This window comes from Bubalus kerabau, chromosome 1 (genome assembly GCF_029407905.1).
Source record: "Bubalus kerabau isolate K-KA32 ecotype Philippines breed swamp buffalo chromosome 1, PCC_UOA_SB_1v2, whole genome shotgun sequence".
NCBI classification, from domain to species: Eukaryota; Metazoa; Chordata; class Mammalia; order Artiodactyla; family Bovidae; genus Bubalus; species Bubalus kerabau.
Window position 1 is genome coordinate 172,329,016 of NC_073624.1, and position 19,098 is coordinate 172,348,113.

General features: G+C 41.1%; 1 protein-coding gene across 27 annotated transcripts in view; it reads right to left on the minus strand.

The window, feature by feature from the left end:
• The window catches only part of OBSCN (obscurin, cytoskeletal calmodulin and titin-interacting RhoGEF), a 238,535-nt gene that overhangs the window by 199,321 nt on the left and 20,116 nt on the right, over positions 1-19,098 (minus strand). For 25 of the 27 annotated variants that reach the window (XM_055539448.1, XM_055539514.1, XM_055539482.1 and 22 more), the window contains exons 8-9: positions 5,656-5,931; positions 713-988 (exon numbers count right to left, since the gene is read on the minus strand). The exons of the other annotated variants lie outside the window; for them this stretch is intronic. In XM_055539448.1, coding sequence (XP_055395423.1) covers positions 713-988; positions 5,656-5,931 — 552 coding nt within the window. The remainder of the gene's footprint in view (positions 1-712; positions 989-5,655; positions 5,932-19,098) is intronic. 27 annotated transcript variants of the gene reach the window in all.

Sequence of the window (19,098 nt, forward strand, 5' to 3'; positions counted from 1 at the left end):
CTCAGAACATCTGAATCATTTGCAGACAAATGCAAAATCACATCTGATATCAGAAGACCGCCCTAAATGGCACAGTTGACTCTCCACCAATCCTTCCTTTCTTCTCTTTGCAAGGGCGACAAGAAAACATGGACCAACTTCTTGGTACCTACAAGCAACCGGGGCCTCTATATCTGGGAAAAGGAAGGAAGGACCACCCAGAAACTTAAAAATTGATCATCGAATGCTCACTCCTGAAGAATTTAAAGTAGGACTGTGTGACCAATATCTCCCCTAATCTGGGAACAATGAAATTGTATCACCTCAGGCAAACCAAGAACCTATATGAGATATCAGATTAGGGCATGTGGTGGCTGTCAAGAAAGACATATGATGGGAGGAAAGTCACATATCTCTAGGTCTACATCAGTCCCAAATTATCACGGAGAGTTGGGGTCTCAACACTAGGAACAACAGGAAGGTTCAGGGCATATGCTAAGACACTGCAACCGAGCCTTACTTAATGCAAACAAGTGGAGAGACACAGCCTCACTTCTCCAGGCACACCCTCCCCCATCATCCCCCCAGGCCCACATGGGTATCCGTGCGGGACATGGAAGACAGGGAGGCTTGAAGAGATGAAGGTCACAGGCACACAAGTCTGGTGAGGCTGGAAGTGGGTCCCCTCATCACCTGCACACAGGCTAGCTCAGCGTCCTCCTCCAGGACTGACCTGTGACGTCCAGGTGGAAGGAGACCTTCTGGCCCCCGGCCTCGCAGCTGTACTCCCCAGCGTCCGCCTTGCCCGCCTGCTGCACCACCAGCCGCCTGGTGCAGCCCTTGGCTTCCACACGCACTTTCGAGCTGGAACTCAGCTTCTTCCCGTCCTTGTACCACGTCACCTCCGTCTGGGCCTGGGCCACCTCGCAGCTCAGCGTGGCACTGGTTCCTGCCACGGCCTGCACTTCACTGCGTGCTGGCTGCTCCTTGGCAAACACCACCAAGGGCTCTGGGGACAGAGTGGGATACACGGGGTCAGAGACTCCATCTCAGTCAGGACGGCAGCCCCGGGCAAAGAATAGGGATGAGGAGTTGGGAGTAGGAGGAGGGGGAAATGGGGCTGGTGATTTCTCGGGGATCTGCACCAGTCTTATGCCTTGCCTCTGGAGGTCCCCCAAACTTTCTCAGTAACAAGTGACATAATTTATGCATTCTCCTACATGTGAGCTGTCCTTTCGAGCTGGTTCAGGATGTGGTGGCCTTTGGATCAGCCTCATCCGCTACTACTGGTTTCAGTGGGGTCACAAGGCAAGTATTCCCCCAACTTTCTAGATGCACCCACAGCCTTCTCCATCAAGTGCAGGCAGGAACTTTTCAGCTGCAGTCCGTGGAGATGGCTGAGGCTCAGCACCCTTGCCTACTCTTACTATTGTCAACGATGGCAACCTGGGGGAGCTTTTGCACCTCCCTGTTGCTTTCTTTGTCACTGTCTGAGGAATGAAGAAGCTAAGCAACTTTCCCCTTGGGACTGGGTTCACCATTTCTTCTTTCTGGTGACTCTATTCAAATCTCCTGCCCGCTTACCAATAGGATGGGAATTGTTGCTGCTGCTGCTGCTAAGTCGCTTCAGTCGTGTCCGACTCTGTGCGACCCCATAGATGGCAGCCCACCAGGCTTCCCTGTCCCTGGGATTCTCCAGGCAAGAACACTGGAGTGGGTTGCCATTTCCTTCTCCAATGTAAGAAAGTGAAAAGTGAAAGTGAAGTCGCTCAGTCGTGTCCGACTCTTTGCGACCCCATGGACTGCAGCCTACCAGGCTCCTCGGTCCATGGGATTTTCCAGGCAAGAGTACTGGAGTGGGGTGCCATCGCCTTCTCCAATGCATGAAAGTGAAAAGGGAAAGTGAACTCGCTCAGTCGTGTCTGACTCTTAGCGACCCCATGGACTGCAGCCTACCAGGCTCCTCCGTCCATGAGGCTTTCCAGGCAACAGTACTGGAGTGGGGTGCCATTGCCTCCTCCCATGGGAATTGTAGGGTTATGCTATGTACATTCCGAGACTTCCTATATAAGGCTAGAATCTTTTCCACAGGAATGTGCAGCCCATGTTCTCATTTCCAACGAATGAGATTACCTGAGGCTCCACCTTCACCTGTTCTCACTGCTGGCAAACTGGTGGGAGTGAGTGTTACCTCCTCTGTCTTACACATTTTTTCTGATGACTCAAACTCAAGAACCTTTTCTGATGTTTTGCTCATCAGTGTTTGCTCTTCTGTGTTGTCATTGTTCAAAGTTTCTGCCCTATTTTCAGTAGCATTGACTGTCACTCATGCGTTTGTTCACTTTAAGGAACTTTTTTGTATTTAAATGCTGCTGCTGCTGCTAAGTCACTTCAGTCGTGTCTGACTCTGTGCGACCCCATAGACGGCAGCCCACCAGGCTCCCCCGTCCCTGGGATTCTCCAGGCAAGAACACTGGAGTGGGTTGCCATTTCCTTCTCCAATGCATGAAAGTGAAAAGGGAAAGTGAAGTCGCTCAGTCGTGTCTGACTCTTAGCAACCCCATGGACTGCAGCCCACCAGGCTCCTCCGTCCATGAGGCTTTCCAGGCAACAGTACTGGAGTGGGTGCCATTGCCTTCTCCATTTAAATGCTAGGCACTGACAAGAATGTGTTTTCTAAACATCTTTCACAACTGTGTGGCATGCCTTTTCTAACTCATGCTGTCTTCTGATGGATCTTCATGTTTAGTTTTAACGTACTCAAGTATGTTAAATTTCTTTCATTATGGTTAGTGCATTTGTATTCTAAGAAATCACCTTTATCCTAAATTAATCAAAACCATCTATCTTGTCATCTACGATTTTTCCCTTTAATTCCATGGTCTCTAACTCAACAGGAGCTGACTATGTGTGGTATGTGAAAGTGAAGTGAAGTCGCTCAGTCGTGTCCAACTCTTTGCAGCCCCATGGACTGTAGCCTACCAGGCTCCTCCATTTATGGGATATTTTCCAGGCAATAGTACTGGAGTGGGGTGCCATTTCCTTCTCCAGGGGATCTTCCCAACCCAGGGATTGAACCTGGGTCTCCTGCATTGCATACAGACACTTTACCCTCTGAGCCATCAGGGAATCTTTTTTCTATATGGTTAAATGGTTCAAGTAACATTTATTAAAACCATGCTGTCTCTACCCCTCTCACTATTCCACACTTTTTAAAGAGGAGAAGGCAAATGTGGTCATCCATTCAAGCACAGGTCTGTGTATGAGATCACTGTTCTGGCCCTTTGGTCATCGATCCTTTCAACTAGACACTATTCTATTCATTACTTCATATCAGTTGATACTTAGCATAGCAAATAACTCACTTTTTGCTCTTCCCCAAGAGTGAACTGACTGTACATGGTCTTTGCAACTTGTCAATTTTCAAAATCCCCACTAAAGAAACATTTTTTGAATTTTAATTGGTATTGAAAAACTTTTATTCTTCCACGGATTTCTACCTCTTTAGAACTTCCCATCTCTCTCTCAAAAAAATTTTAAGAATCCTCCCCAAGCATCTCTCAGTACTTTTTATTAGACCTGGAATTAGAAAATGATTCTTTTTACGCAATTGTAACTCTTTAAAAATTTCATTTTTAGATGTTTGTTGCTACCATGTAGACACAGAAGTGTCTACTTCATGTTGATTCTTTTTTAATTGGCTTTGTCCACCTGACAAAGCCTCCAAAAATTATCATTCTTAATTATCTTATTAGGTCTCATAATTTATCTTTTGGATAAATTGTATTATCCGTGAATTCTACTTTTATTTTTTCACTCTTTTGCTTTGTTTTTGTCCTAACTGTATTGTAGAATGTCAGATAAAAACAGTAACAGCTGGTTGACTTGCCTGGCTCCCTATCTCATAAGCAAAGCTTTCAAACTTTCGCTTTTCTGTGTGCAATTAGCTTGTTTGTCTACAACATCACTTGTCAAATTAAGAAAAAACAGTTTTAGTTATAATTTGTTAAGAATTTTATAGCATGAATTGATGCTAATTTTATTAAACATTGCTTCTGCATTTATAATGCCAAATCTCATCAAATCCTTTGTCCTGTGTGTCGTATACAGATTGCTTTGTGATGTTTCTAGTGTTTCAACAACCTGGCATTTCTGGCTGTTGCTTTCATCACAATGCATTTGCAATTTTCCCCTTAATATACTGCTGTATTTATTTTGATAGTATTTTGTTTCATATTTTAGCCTTGATATCCATAATAGATAGGTCTGTAATTTTAATTCTTACTACTTTCCTTGTCAGATATCAGTATCAATGTTACATTATCTACATGAAACAAATCAGAGACTGTAGTCTTTTTTCTATTCTCAAGAAAAATTTTCCCGAACATGGATTTTTCCAAAGTATTTCATATAATTTACCAGTGTAAACTACCAGGATTAGATCATTTCCTATGCAGATTTTTCACTATGGCTCTAATCACTTAAAAAATTATAGGACTATTTGAGTTGAATGTTTCTTGTGTCACTCTTAAAATACTTTCCTAAAAGTCTAATCAATTTCTCATTAGCTTTCATATCTATTGCCATGAAAAAAACTGCTATATTCTCCTAAAATACAACTTTTAAAAGATACATACATGCTGATATAGGAGAAGCAACTATTCCTTTTCAAGTCTAAATCTAAAAATCAGACTCCAAGCAGAATTCTGACATAGAATGTTCTAATAGAAGAAAAAAGGAAATCAATATTTGCTTTGAAAAGAGAATTCCCCAGACCTCACATGTGCATACTTCAGGCACATACTGACCAATTCTCTGCTCTATTTACTTTGCACACACATTGCAAGAAAAATGGATCTAGATTTTGTTACATGTAGATACACATGCATGCATGCTCAGTCGCTTCAGTCATGTCCGACTCTTTGCAAAACTATGGACTGCAGCTCGCCGGGCTCCTCTGACCATGGGATTCTCCAGGCAAGAACACTGGAGTGGGTTGCCATTCCCTCCTTCAGCGGGTATTCCCGACTCAGGGATAGAATCTGCATCTCCTGCATTGCAGGCAGATTCTTTACCCACTGAGCCACCTCAGAAGTCCTACAGATACACAGTTAACTTCAATATCCATGTGCAAGGAAGAAAGAGTGTCCAGAACACTTAAAACTCTGGTAATCTATAGTTTGCTCTTGAGATAAGTCCAAGCCTATGCAGCAAAAATTTCCCCTGGTCCTGGTTTAACGAAATTCAAACATCTCTCCTAGTGTGAACCCACATGGATTGCTGGGTGGGGCATCTAGGAGCTGTCAGGCCAGCCAAGAGGAGCAAATTCACATACCCACTGTTGGAAGACATCTGGTTTACATCAGACTCCAAGTGCAAGACAGAACCAGAGGCCAGACACCAGGGAACACCCAGACAACCCTGGGCAGATGCTGGGAACTGACGACCATGCATCACTGTGTGGAAACGCCACTCTGGGTTTACAGAATGCCTTTCTCCCTTCTGTTCACACCCTCCCATCCAGCTCCCTTTGCCCAGCCTTGGGTATGAAACTGGGGGTGGGAGGACAGAAGACCAAAAGAGATGAAGTCTAGTGGAAAGATCATCGGGTCTGTCAGGGGTGCAAGCCCGTCCCATCACCTCCACATGAGGCTAACTTACTGCCTCCAAACTGACCTGCGACGTCCAGGTGGAAGGAGACCTTCTGGCCCCCAGCCTCGCAGCTGTACTCCCCGGCGTCCGCCTTGCCCGCCTGCTGCACCACCAGCTGCCGGGTGCAGCCCTTGGCCTCCACATGCACTTTCGAGCTCGAACTCAGCTTCTTCCCATCCTTGTACCACGTCACCTCCGTCTGGGCCTGGGCCACCTCGCAGCTCAGTGTGGCACTCGCCCCCGCCACGGCCTTTACCTCCTTATGCATTGGCTGCCCCTTGATAAACACTGCAGAAGACTCTGGGCACACAAAGGGATACACAAGGTCAGAGACACAAATGGGATCCTATTCCAGGGGATCTTCCCGACCCAGGGATAGAATACACATTTCTGGTGTCTCCTGCATGGGCAGGCAGATTCTTTTCCTCTAGCGCCACCTGGGAAGCCCAAACCAGCTTATGAGACAGAAACTTCAGAGTTCAGGAAAGTTTGTCCTTGGAGTCAGTGATGCCCTAAGCCCAGAAGGGTGCGCAGGTAACAAGTCTTATATGTCTCCTATGTCAGAACCTCACATGTATTATAGTCATGCTCTAACTCAAAAGTAATTCCTAAGGCTGGGAGAAGGTGGCCAAGGTTATCCCAGCATCTGTGACAGCTAGTTCACTGTCCTTCCCACATGATAGTCACTTCTGGTGGACAGACTGAATTGTGTGCTCTTGTATCCCCAGAACCAGGCATATGGTATATTCCCCACAAACTAGTCCACATTTTTCAAGGTATAACACACATGTAAAGTACACGAATTCATTTACAGCTCAACAAAGTTTGAGTGTACCTATCCCATGTGACCACAACATATCAACAAACAACATTTCCAGCTCCCCATTCACTACTGACCACTCCCCAAAAGTCACCTTTTGACCTTTATCCCCATCAACTACTTTTATCTCTTCTTTGATTTCACATGGTGCTGCTGCTGCTAAGTCACTTCAGTCGTGTCCGACTCTGTGCGACCCCATAGACGGCAGCCCACCAGGCTCCCCCATCCCCAGGATTCTCCAGGCAAGAACACTGGAGTGGGCTGCCATTTCCTTCTCCAATGCATGAAAGTGGAAAGTGAAAGTGAAGTCACTCAGTCGTGTCCGACTCTTAGCAACCCCATGGACTGCAGCCTACCAGGCTCCTCCGTGCATGGGATTTTCCAGCCAAGAGTACTGGAGTGGGGTGCCATTGCCCTCTCTATGATTTCACATGAATGGAATTAAACATTATATGTTCTTTGGGTCTGTTTTCTTTCAGTCAACATAATGTCTGTAAGATCTATCTATGCTATGCATATGGCAGCAGCCTGTTCTTTCATACCGATGTATAGGATCTGATGTATGAACAAGCACCACAATTTATTTTCTCCTTTTTCTCTTATGGTTCATTTGGGTTGCTTCCAATGTGGCGATATGATGTGTGAAGCTGCTATGAACATTCTTTCATGTGCCTTTTAGCACACTACAACTGTTGGAACACAGAAGCATCTGCTTTTGGCTTTCGCAGATATTTCCAGTTTACCAAAACGGTTTTACCAGCATATGCTGCCAACATAAGTGTGTGGAATTCCAGTTCTCCACATCCTTACCACAGCTTCTATCACCAATTTTAGTAACTGTGCATATGCCCTTAAATTTAAATAAATACAGAGAGGATCTCAGAGATTGCATGCTCTAGATGCAGTCATTCACCTATTCATCAACCACTGATGAGACTAATGTCAGTGAAGGCTCTGTTATCTGCAGGCTCTATGGTGGTGGCTTGGAATGCTGCAACACAGCTGGAAATGTGTACAACACAGCCTCTGTTCTTACAGATCCTACTTTCTATTGAGGAAAGACAAACAAACATATGAACCTGACAGTGATGTAATGCCAAGTTGAGTGCTGTGATGAAGTAAATGATACACTAGAGAAAAGGGACCGATTGGTGGCAAACCCTGCTCAGGAGTGATGTTCAGGTGAAGGCTGAATGATAGAAGGGAGGCAGCCTTGAAGAAAGCTGAGCCGGTCATTATAACAGAGATGAGACCTAGAGCCAGGGCTCTCCTAAAGGGAAAGATATGGAATGAGTGAGGAAGGTAAAAGGGAATTGTACTTTTAGAACCACACTGGGCATCCCATTTTCTCCTGTGGACATTGCTGCTCCTTGGTACGGCATGACAATAAAAGCCACAGGGTCGCTACTATGAAACAGGAATACTGACCATGCTGTGGACACCTTGTGTGAACAGAGAGACGAAGTTAGAGATTGAGGAGGCAAGCCTCCAGGGAAAAGACACTTGGAGGAATTGAGCCCCACACTCAGTCACATTTCCCCCAAGATGTTTGATGATTTCCCCAGCTGCGTGACCCAGGGGGCTATGAAGCTAAGCAGAAGATCTCTGAAAAGTAAAGCAGACATGTTAGCACCTTGCATTAACAGAGAGACAAAGATAGGGTTGAGCCTCTGCTTGGAAAGAGACCCTCACCCCTGCCCCAAGTCTCTGGAGGAATCCTTGGAGGATGCCCGGGACTAGAAGCCAACCAGAGGCAGACGACCCTGATCAAAACTGCAATGCAGCCTTTTGAGTCACTGCAGCACCGGGACAGGCTAAAATTCTTAGTTGTTTCCTTTATCCCTAGCAAAAGAAATACTGATCCTCTTTCTAAAGTAAGATAACATCATCCATGTTCAAAAAAAACAGTATCTGACCATCAACTGAAAATTCACTGGCTTGCCAAGGACAAGAGTAAATAGGAATTTTTTAAAAGCCAATATTAGATGATCAGTTTTATGGCTATCAGACCAGGATATAACCATGATGTGTCCACGTGCTCAGTTGCTAAGCTGTGTCCGACTCTTAGCAACTCCATGGACTGTAGCCCACCAGGCTCCTCTATCCATAGGATTTCCCAGGCAATAACCCTGGAGTGGGTTGCCATTTCCTCCTCCAGGGGATCTTCCCAACCCAGGGACTGAACCCATGTCTCTTGTGTCTCCTGCACCTGGGAAGCTGATATATAAGCATGATAATATTTCTTTAATATGAAAGAAAAGATAATAGATCAAATATAAAAATTGTACTATCAACTCTAGAATCTATAGACTCTATAAGAAATTAAACAAACATAAATTATAAAATGGGACAATACAACTGAAAGTAAACACACTATACATGGATTTGACAACAGATTAGATACAAAGGAACAGAAAACTAGTGAACTAGAAGAGAGAGCTAAAGAAAATATCCTGACTAAAGTAGAGAGAGAAAAAGAACTGAGGCAGAGAGAAAGAGAGAAAAAAAAAAAACTGAGGTAGAGAGAAAGAGAGATACATGAGAGACACATGCGAAAAACTCACTCCATGACTGAGCAAAGACAAAACTCTGCACTCAAAATGCTCTGGAATTCTAACCAAGATGAATACTAAGAAAACCATACCTAGGTGCATCAGTATAAACTGCTGAAAGTCAAAAACAGTATCTTAAAAACAACAGGGAAAGAACAATGGGACCTTGAGGGAAGATAAATCTGACAGTTGATATGCCAAAAAAAATACATGGAATCTGGAAGATGGTGAAATAGTTTCTTAAAAAAAAATGTAATATAGTTTGGAGGGTGGATTGTTAAACTGTAATTTGATATTGAGAGAAAATAACCCTCAGAATATTTGGCTGAAGTCTGGCTCTGTATTTCTCTGGCCATATGAACTTTGGCAAGTTCTGGAGTTTCTTTTTTGTGCCTTATCTTAAAATGGGAATTCCCCTTCCTGAAGCGGTTGTGAAGTTTACACAAGTAAATAGACAAGAAGCTCATAAAATCCGGCCCTAGGCATGGAATTAATACCTGTCAGCTGCCGTGTCGTAAGTTTTGTGAGGAAAGGGGCTTCTAGGTGGCATCATCACACACTCCTCACTCCCTAATAGTTTAACTTGAGGAACATTAAGAAGGACTTCAAAGAACCCACCTGTGACAGTGAGTTGGAAGGAAACCTTCCAGGTCCTGACTTTTCAACCAGACTCCTCAGGCTCTGCCTTGCCCACCTGCCGCACCACCAGGCTCCAGGTGCAGACCCTGGCCTCCACATACACTTCCAAGCTTCTTCCCTCTCTGAATCACGTAATCTCTGTCTGGGCTACCTTACAGCTTAGCGTGGCGCCGGCCCCCACCTCAGCGTGCACTTCCCCGCATGGCAGGTACTCCCCGGAAAACATCAGTGTGGGCTCTGAGGACAGGGAGCAACAAGCGGTCAGAGACAATCAAATTTCTAGAACTGGATGAGGGCTCGCCTGGCACTCAAAACTAGAATGCCTTGGCCCCAGGCTGGCCCTGTTCCTAGCTCTCTCAATGCAGAGAACTTCCCATGCAGAAGATGCAGAAAGCAGGGAACAGGATAGGTCTTGGAATCTGAAGGCTCCCAGTTCAATCCTTTTCAGGTTGATATATGCTACCACCCAGGTTTACTCATCACCTGTGATCTCATAATTACTCTAACAAAGGGAGGCATAATTTGAGGCTGGCACATCAAAGAACTGGTATTCTCAGGTAGAGTTTCTTATACCATGTCACCAAAAACAGGCGATACTCTTGTCACAGGAACATTAATACGCTAATACAGTCTACAGCTTCTAGCAGGCTAACCACCATTGGGGTAATCAAATCCTTGGCCTTGTAATCAGATGTTCTTTTTTTATTAACTTATTGTATTTGCTTCGTATCACATTACTCTAGAACCCATTCTGTTACTCCAGATTTGATTTCTTCTTTATAAAATAAATTCATTGGTAATTCCTTCAGTGAGATTTTGTGAATGATAAATTCTCTCCATTTACTCTGTGCTCTTCATTGCTGTTGATAAACCTACAGAAGAATAAATATCATCCCATTAATCTTTTTTCTCTTTGGAAACAGATGGAGAAACAGTGGAAACAGTGTCAGACTTTATTTTCCTAGGCTCCAAAATCACTGCAGATGGTGACTGTAACCATGAAATTAAAAGACACTTACTCCTTGGAAGGAAAGTTATGACCAACCTAGACAGCATGTTAAAAAGCAGAGACATTACTATGCCAACAAAGGTCCCTTTAGTCAAGGCTATGGTTTTTCCAGTGGTCATGTATGGATGTGAAAGTTGGACTATAAAGAATTGATGCTTTTGAACTGTGGTGTTGGAAAAGACTCTTGAGAGTCTCTTGGACTGCAAGGAGATTCAACCAGTCCATCCTAAAGGAGATCAGTCTCGGGTGTTCATTGGAAGGACTGATGTTGAAGCTGAAACTCCAGTACTTTGGCCACCTCATATGAAGAGTTGACTCATTGGAAAAGACTCTGATGCTGGGAGGGATTGGGGGCAGGTGAAGGGGACGACAGAGGGTGAGATGGCTGGATGGCATCACTGACTCGTTGGACGTGAGTCTGAGTGAACTCCAGGAGTTGGTGATGGACAGGGAGGCCCGGCGTGCTGCAATTCATGGGGTTGCAAAGAGTCGGACACGACTGAGCAACTGAACTGAACTGAAGATCTCCTCTTTATCTTCGACCTTCTGTAATTCACTATGATGTGTCTACCTGTGACTGTTTTTACAATTCCCATTATTACTTACAAAAATCTTACAGTTTAGGATACATGTCTTTTACCATTTCTAAAATGTCTCCAATTATTTCTTTCATTATTTCATCTTCCTCATTATTTCCTAGAAGTCTTTTTAGACATACATGTGGCCTGCTTCTCATCTCTACTCTGTTATTAACTCTTATTTTTTACTTCTTTGTGATTCATTCTGAGTAACTTTCTCAGATCTATCTTCTAATTCAGTAATTTTATGTTCAACTAAGTTTAATTTGCTGTTTATCCCTCTTCTAAATTGTTCATTATAAATTTTGTTTCCTTTCCAAATTTCGTTTGTTCCTTTAAATCTGCCTGTTCTTTTCCCTAGTATTACACCTTTTCTTATGTTTTCAAATCCTCCATACATCTTTTTAATCATTTTAAATAGATTTATATTCTCTTTCAGACTGTTGTTCTATCGTCTGAAGTTCCTGGGTGGTCTAATCTTCCTTATGTTTGTAAATTCCAATTCTCATTTATATTGGATCATTCCTCTGATATTTATATTTTTATTGTGAGAGTGTATTTATCAGGGATTATTTTTTTTAAAGACTTTTATTTATTTATTTGGCCATGCCACGCGGCTTATGGGATCTTAATTCCCCAACCAGGGATTGAACTCAGGCCCTTGGAAGTGAAAGTGGGGAGTCCCAACCACTGGACCCCCAAGGAGTTCCCCAGGGATTCATTAAGTGCAGCCTGATTCTGGAGGGTATCCCTCCTGAATGCTTTACATTTACTCCTGTCAGGTGTTCCAGGAGCATCCTTGGCCTAAAGCTTCATTTTTAGCCTAACTTCTTATTCTGGGGTCCCAAATATGATAAATTCACATTCCAATTCATTTATTTTCACACCCAAGCCAAGGAAAATAGAAAATAGTACTTTTCCTTAAATATGTGGTTCTATAAGATTCTCAGATTCGTACAGTTGTCTCAGTTCCACTCCTCCAACTCTCTTGGACCTAAGTTCCTACTGTGTATTTGCAAGTCAGACCCAGATCCATGAAACCAAAACCCCACAACAACATCAGTACACCAACTCATCACTGACTGCATTAGTCTTTCATTCCATCTTCACTTCCAACCTAGAAACTTCCCTTTTTTTCCCCTGCCAGTTCAGATATTAACTTAACCTAACTTTGCTACATTTTGTCCACAAGGAAAGGCCATGTGAATATACAGGAAGAGAGCTCTCACAAGGAACTGATTATGATGGCACCTTGATATTGGACTTCCAACCTCCAGAACTGCAAGGAAAAATAAACTTTTGTTGTTGGAGCCATACAATCTGTAGTATTTTGCTATAAAAACCTGAGCTGACTAATACACTGGATAAATAAAATACTATACCTCTCCTCTTGAATTCTTTAAAATGTCTGATAGTTAAAAGCCAAAGATCATCATACTGTCTGAATAAGTTTACAATGTTCACAGAGATGATGCATAAGACAATTAGTAACATAAAGAAGAGATGACAAAAGTACTTATATATATAAGTTCTACAAGTCAACTGAAGTAGTAAAATTCTGGATTCTAAACAGATGGTGAAGACTATGTTTATTGCAATCCCTAGGGTAACTACTGTGTCACAACAGACAAATTAAAATGGAATACTAAAAACATCATAAATAACCCCAAAAGATAGGAAAGGTAAAAAGAGAAAAAACAAAAATAATTATTAAGGCAGTAGACCAGAATTCAAACAATTACCGCATTAATAACAAGTCTAGTCTAAACACACCTATTATAAGAAAGAGATTGTTGGGATGTGTAAAAATGACCCAACATTATGCTGTCTGCAAGAAACTCACATCAGATACGTATAGATAAAAGAATGAAACAATATATACAATGCAAACACTAATCAAAACATATCTTGCGTATCTACACTAATACCAAATAGAATAGACTTCTGAGCCAAAAAAATTACCAGCAATAAAGAGGAGTATTACCTAAAGATAAACCAGTCAACGTACAAAGAAGACATAACAATTCTAAATGAGGAAGCACCAAATAGCAGAGCTTCAAAATACATGAAACCAAGACGGACAGAACTGAGAGCAAAGCCAGAAATGCCACCGTTATAGCTGGAGACGTCAGCACTCTATACACAATACCTGGCAGAACTCGCAGACAGATCACCGTTAGACGCTTAGCCAGTGACCAGCAGGTCGGACACACGAAAGACACTCCACCCAAGGGCAGACTAGGCATCCCTCTCAAGTATACACGGAACAGTCACCAACATCTACCGTACTGTGGTTTACTAAGAAAGCGCTAAACATTTCTAAAATCTAAACATAAAGTATGTGCTAGTATAGACTAGAAATCAACAACAGAGAGGTAAGAGTAAAATCTCTAAGCACTTGGAAATTAAACCACACACCTCTGAATAATACAGCAGTCGAAGAAGTTTCAAGCAAAATAAGTAAATATTTCAGACTGAACCATAGACGGCAGCCCACCAGGCTCGCCTGTCCCTGGGATTCTCCAGGGACACTGGAGTGAGTTGCCATTTCCTTCTCCAATAACAATGAAAATACAGCATATCAAAATTTGAAGAATAAAGTTAAAGCAGCACTTAAAGGAAATTTAAAGTATTAAATATTTATATTAGAAAAGAAGAAAGATTTCAATCAGAAATCTAAGTTTATACCTTAAGAAATTCAAAAAAGAAAAGATTAGAAAGAAGGAAATAATAAAGATAACTTAAATCAATAAAGTTTAAAAATAAAATCAATGAAACCTACATCTGGTTCTTTGAAAAGATCAATAAAATTGATAAACCTCTAACAAGAAAAAGAAAGAAGAAATAAACTAACAATACCAGGAATTAAACAAGAAATACCACTACATATACTGCAGATATTAAAAGTGAACAGAGGAATACTACAAACAACTCTATGAGCATGAAATAAACAAATCTGATGAAGTAATCAATTTCTTAAAATACAAAAACTAAAAAAGAAAACTTGCCAAGAGGAAACAGACAAACTATATACTTTCATAAGTATAGATAAAATGTTTTTATTATTTGCTGCTAAGTCACTTCAGTTGTGTCCAACTCTCTGCAACCCCATAGACAGCAGCCCACCAGGCTCCCCTGTCCCTGGGATTCTCCAGGCAAGAACACTGGAGTGGGTTGCCATTTCCTTCTCCAATGCATGAAAGTGAAAAGTGAAAGTGAAGTCGCTCAGTCGTGTCCGACTCCTAGCGACCCCATGGACTGCAGCCTACCAGGCTCCTCCATCCATGGGATTCTCCAGGCAAGAGTACTGGAGTGGGGTGCCATTGCCTTGTCCGTTTTATTATTTAGGCCTCCAAAAAAGAAATCTCTGGGCCAGGATGACTTCACTGGTTTACCCAGTGAAATAATTAAAAAAGAAATTAAAGAAGGAATAGACCAACATAGATTCTACACAATCTCTTTCAGAAAACAGAAGCAAAGAGAATACTTTTCAACACATTTTGTGATTCCAGCATTATCCTGATACCAAAGCCAGACAAAGACAGTGTAAGAAAGTTACAAACCAAAATTCCTCATGCACGTAAATACAAAAGTACTCAACCAAATATTTTCAAACTGAATCCAGTAACATATAAAAAGAACAACACACCACAAACAACCAAATGGGCATAATCCAAGAAATGCAAGGCTGGTTTCAACATTTTAAAATCATCCGAAGACACGTTAGCAAAATGGCAAAAATAATAACTTTTTAAAAAAACTCTCTTCCATGAAATCAATTAAGACATTTGCAACAATTGTTGTGATCAGCTTTCTCAAAGCTCTGGAAATTAACCAAAGGCTTCTTAGCAATCTGAGGAGCATACAGTCAAGAAAAACAGCCACATCTTGGTAAGAACAGCAAGACGTGGTATTTTAAGTTGCCCAATCCTCATACCCTTCTCCCCGGTTTTGACGTAGCCTTGAAAACCAACAGTCCGCTATCACAATGAAAACCAGCAACCTGGAAGCCACCCAGTGGGGTAAAGAATGAAATGAGGGCTCTTTCAAAGGTCCATTCCCAGGGAATAGTCATTATTTAAGCTGACTAGTGGTTCCTTGCAAAACCCCACTCACAAGGGTGTCTTTATTTATTCATTATTCAAGTCTGAACAGAAGCTCACCAAGTAAAAACAACTTTTCCCCAGGGGTACTTGTTAAAAAATAATCACAGGCACTTACTGCACATGGCTGTCTGTGTTTGTGGATAACAACTGGCAGGCAACAGGCTAATCGATGGGCTTAAAAGGAAAAGCTGGATTATGAGATGTTAGTAGATGGCTTTGGAAAGCTCTGACCTCCTCCTGGGCATCTAGAAGGCCATACATCCATGATACTCAGGAGACACCTGAGAAGGTCCTACACTCACACATCTGCCTCATGAAAGCCTGAAGTAAAGGTGAAGGTGGATATGGCTTTGAGTTATATGCATGGAACAATGCCCACGCAAAGTCCCCTGACAAAAACCGGGAGACTTACAGGTTACAGACATCGAAGGAAATCACTATGAAATCATTAGCTGACCAATAAGCTAACTGAAGAGAGACTTCAGTATCTTATACACACACACACACACACACACACACTTTGCAGAATTCGTTCAGGAAAGTCACTGAACGTCCAAACAGCAGGAGCAAAAGCAAATAGCAACACCAAGAAACACCAGGGAGGACGGGGGAATCTGAACTCCAGAGTTTCCACATATTATCACATAATATTCCAGTTATCAACAAAGAATTACTAAGGAACAAGAAAGCATGGCCCACACACAGGCCAAGAAACAGTCAACAGAAACTGTGCTTGAGGAAATCCAGATATTGGACTTATTAGAAAAAGTCTGCACATCAGCTATTTTAAGAATGCTTTTAAAAAACTAAAGGAAACAATTTACAATGAAATAAAGGAATACATGAGGACAATGTCTCAGCAAATAAATAATGTCCATTAAAAGATATATTTTAACATAGAAATCCTAAATTTAAAAAGTATAATACTTGAAAAGTTCACTAATGAGGTATTCAACAGCCAATTTAAGCAGGCAAAAGAATCATTCAAGTTAAAGACAGGTCTCTTGAAATTGGCCAGTCTGAGGATCAGAAAGAAAAAACAATGAAGAAAACGGACAGAGCCTCAGACAGCTGTGGGACAACACAGATTGTACCAATACATGTGTAATGGGAGTCCACAGGAGGGTAGAGAAAGGGGCAAGAGGTTATTTGAAGAACTGGTCAAAAACTTCCAAAAGTGATAAAAGACATAAATCTATACACCTAAGAAGCTCAACAAACTCCATGAAGATAAACTAAAAGAGATTCACATTGAGACAAAGTATGTCAAATTGTCAAAGGTCAGAAAAGAGAGACTCTTGAAAGCAGCAAGAAGTGACCTGTCACACACAAGAGCTCCTCAATAAGACACATAGCTGATTTCTCCTCGGAAACCACAGAGGCCAGAAGGCTGTGGGATGATGTGTTTAAACTGTTAAAAAACCATCAACCAATGGTTTTAGATTTGCCAAAGCTGTCCTTCAAAAGTGAAAGAGAACTTAACACAGTCCCAGATAAACAAAACTTAAGGATCTCTTTGCCGGCCCACGTCCTACAAAAAATTCTAAAGTAATCTTTCAGCTCAAAAGGAAGATACAAGACAGTAACTTGAAACCATATGAAAATCAAAGAACGACAGTAAACGTAGCTACACAAGTAAATATAAAAGCCAGCAGCATTTTTATTCTGTAATTCATCTTGTTTTTTATATGACTTTAAAAAAGGTATAAACAATAATTATAAAACTACAAAGTTAATGGATACACTACGTATAAAGACATAACTTGTGACAATAAGAACATTCAGCTTGGGGCACAAGTTGTAAATATGCAGAGTTTTTATTGAAACTAAAATCATATAATTTCAAACTTGATTATTATAAAGCTGTATGCTAATGACAAATCCCCAGGGTAATCACTTAAGAAAAAATGAATGTATATATACATAAAGAAATGAAAAAGTAACAAAATGGCACACTAGAAAAAAATCAATTAAGCATTAATGACAGTAATGCAGAAAGCAACAGCAAAAAGATATGACAAACAAGAAACAGAGAACAAAATAGCAGAAGTAAGCCCTTCTTTTTAAGAATTAACAACACAAAATGAATTTGTTTAAGTGCTGTCTATAAGACATTCACTTTAGGTCCAGACATACAAATAAGTTGAAAGTGAAAAGATACTCCATGCAAACAGCAGTCAACAGAGACCTGAGGTGGCTATACTTAAGTCAAAAAAAAAAAAAAAGACATTACAAGACATTATAATATATATAATTTTAGACTGGGCTTCCCTGGTAGCTCCGAAGGTAAAGAATCCGCCTGCAACGAGGGAGACCTGTGTTCAATCTATGGGGTGGGACGATCCCCAGTATTCTTGCCTGGAGAATCCCATGGACAGAGGAGCCTGGCGGGCTACAATGCATGGGGTCATAGAGAGTTTGACAAGACTGAGCAACTAATCACAGCACAGCACATAGATTAATGATGATACATATTGATTAAAAGAGTCTTAATTAAGAAGATAACAGAGCTATAAACATAAGCACAACTAAGTACAGGACAACAGGAGAGCTCCAAAACATACGACGTGAAAACTAGAAGATTAAAGACATCAACAGTTCTCCAAGAACAGATGAAGACTTCAATGACCTACTCTGAATAATGGACAGAATAACAGATCGATAAAGAAATACGACATGAATAACACAACACAAGAAACTAGACCTAACTGAATCACAGCAGACACTCCACCCAACAACAAGAAAAGACACATTTTGCTCAAGTGCATATGGAACACTCTCTAATATATGTTAAGCCATAAAACAAGTCTCAATAAATGTTAAAAGACTGAAAGCATAGCAAGTCTTTTTGACTATGATGGAATGAAACTAAAAATCAGTAATTGAAGGAAAACTAGAAAATTCACAATCACATGTCAAAGTTAAACAATACGCTCAAGAGAGAATTACAAGGAAAATTAGAAAATATTTGGCGATCAATGAAAATGAAAGCACAGCATACGAGATGCAGTGAAAGCAGGGTTCAGAGTTTCCTGCCATCCAGAGCTATAAATTATAGGCCTATGTTAAAAAAAAATTACAAATCAATAACCTAACTTCATGCCTTAAGAAACAAGAAAAAGAAGACTGCATTAAACCCAAGCTCAGAAGAATGAAAAAAATAAAGATTAGAGCACAAATAAACGAAATAGAGAATACAAAAGCGACAGAAAGAACTGAGGAAACCAAAAGGTGGTTTTCTGAAAAGATCAACAAAATTGACAAAACATTAGCTAGGCTGATCAAGAAAAACACAGAAGACTAAAATTATTAAAATCAGGAGAAAAACAGGGGACATCAATAAAGACTTTGTAAAAATTAGAAGGATTATAACAGAATACTACAAACTACTGCATACCAACTAGATAACTGAGATGAAATGGAGAAATTCCCAGAAACTCACAAACTATCAAAACACAAGAATAAATAGAAAAACTCTGAATGGACCTATAACAAGTAAAGAGATTTAATCAGGATTCAAAAACAAAATGAGAGGCATCCAGACTGGAAATGAAGTAAAACTATCTGCAGGTGACATGATTTGCACATGGAAAATCCTAAGGCATTCGCAAAAGAACTAACAGTAAATATTCAGAAAGGCTGCAGGATAGCAGACCAACTGCTATTGCTCAAGTACATGTGGATCAAGTCTACTTCTTGTTCAAGTCTATTTCTATGTATTCAGAGTTTTCAAAAGGAAATTAAGAAAATAACTCCATTCACA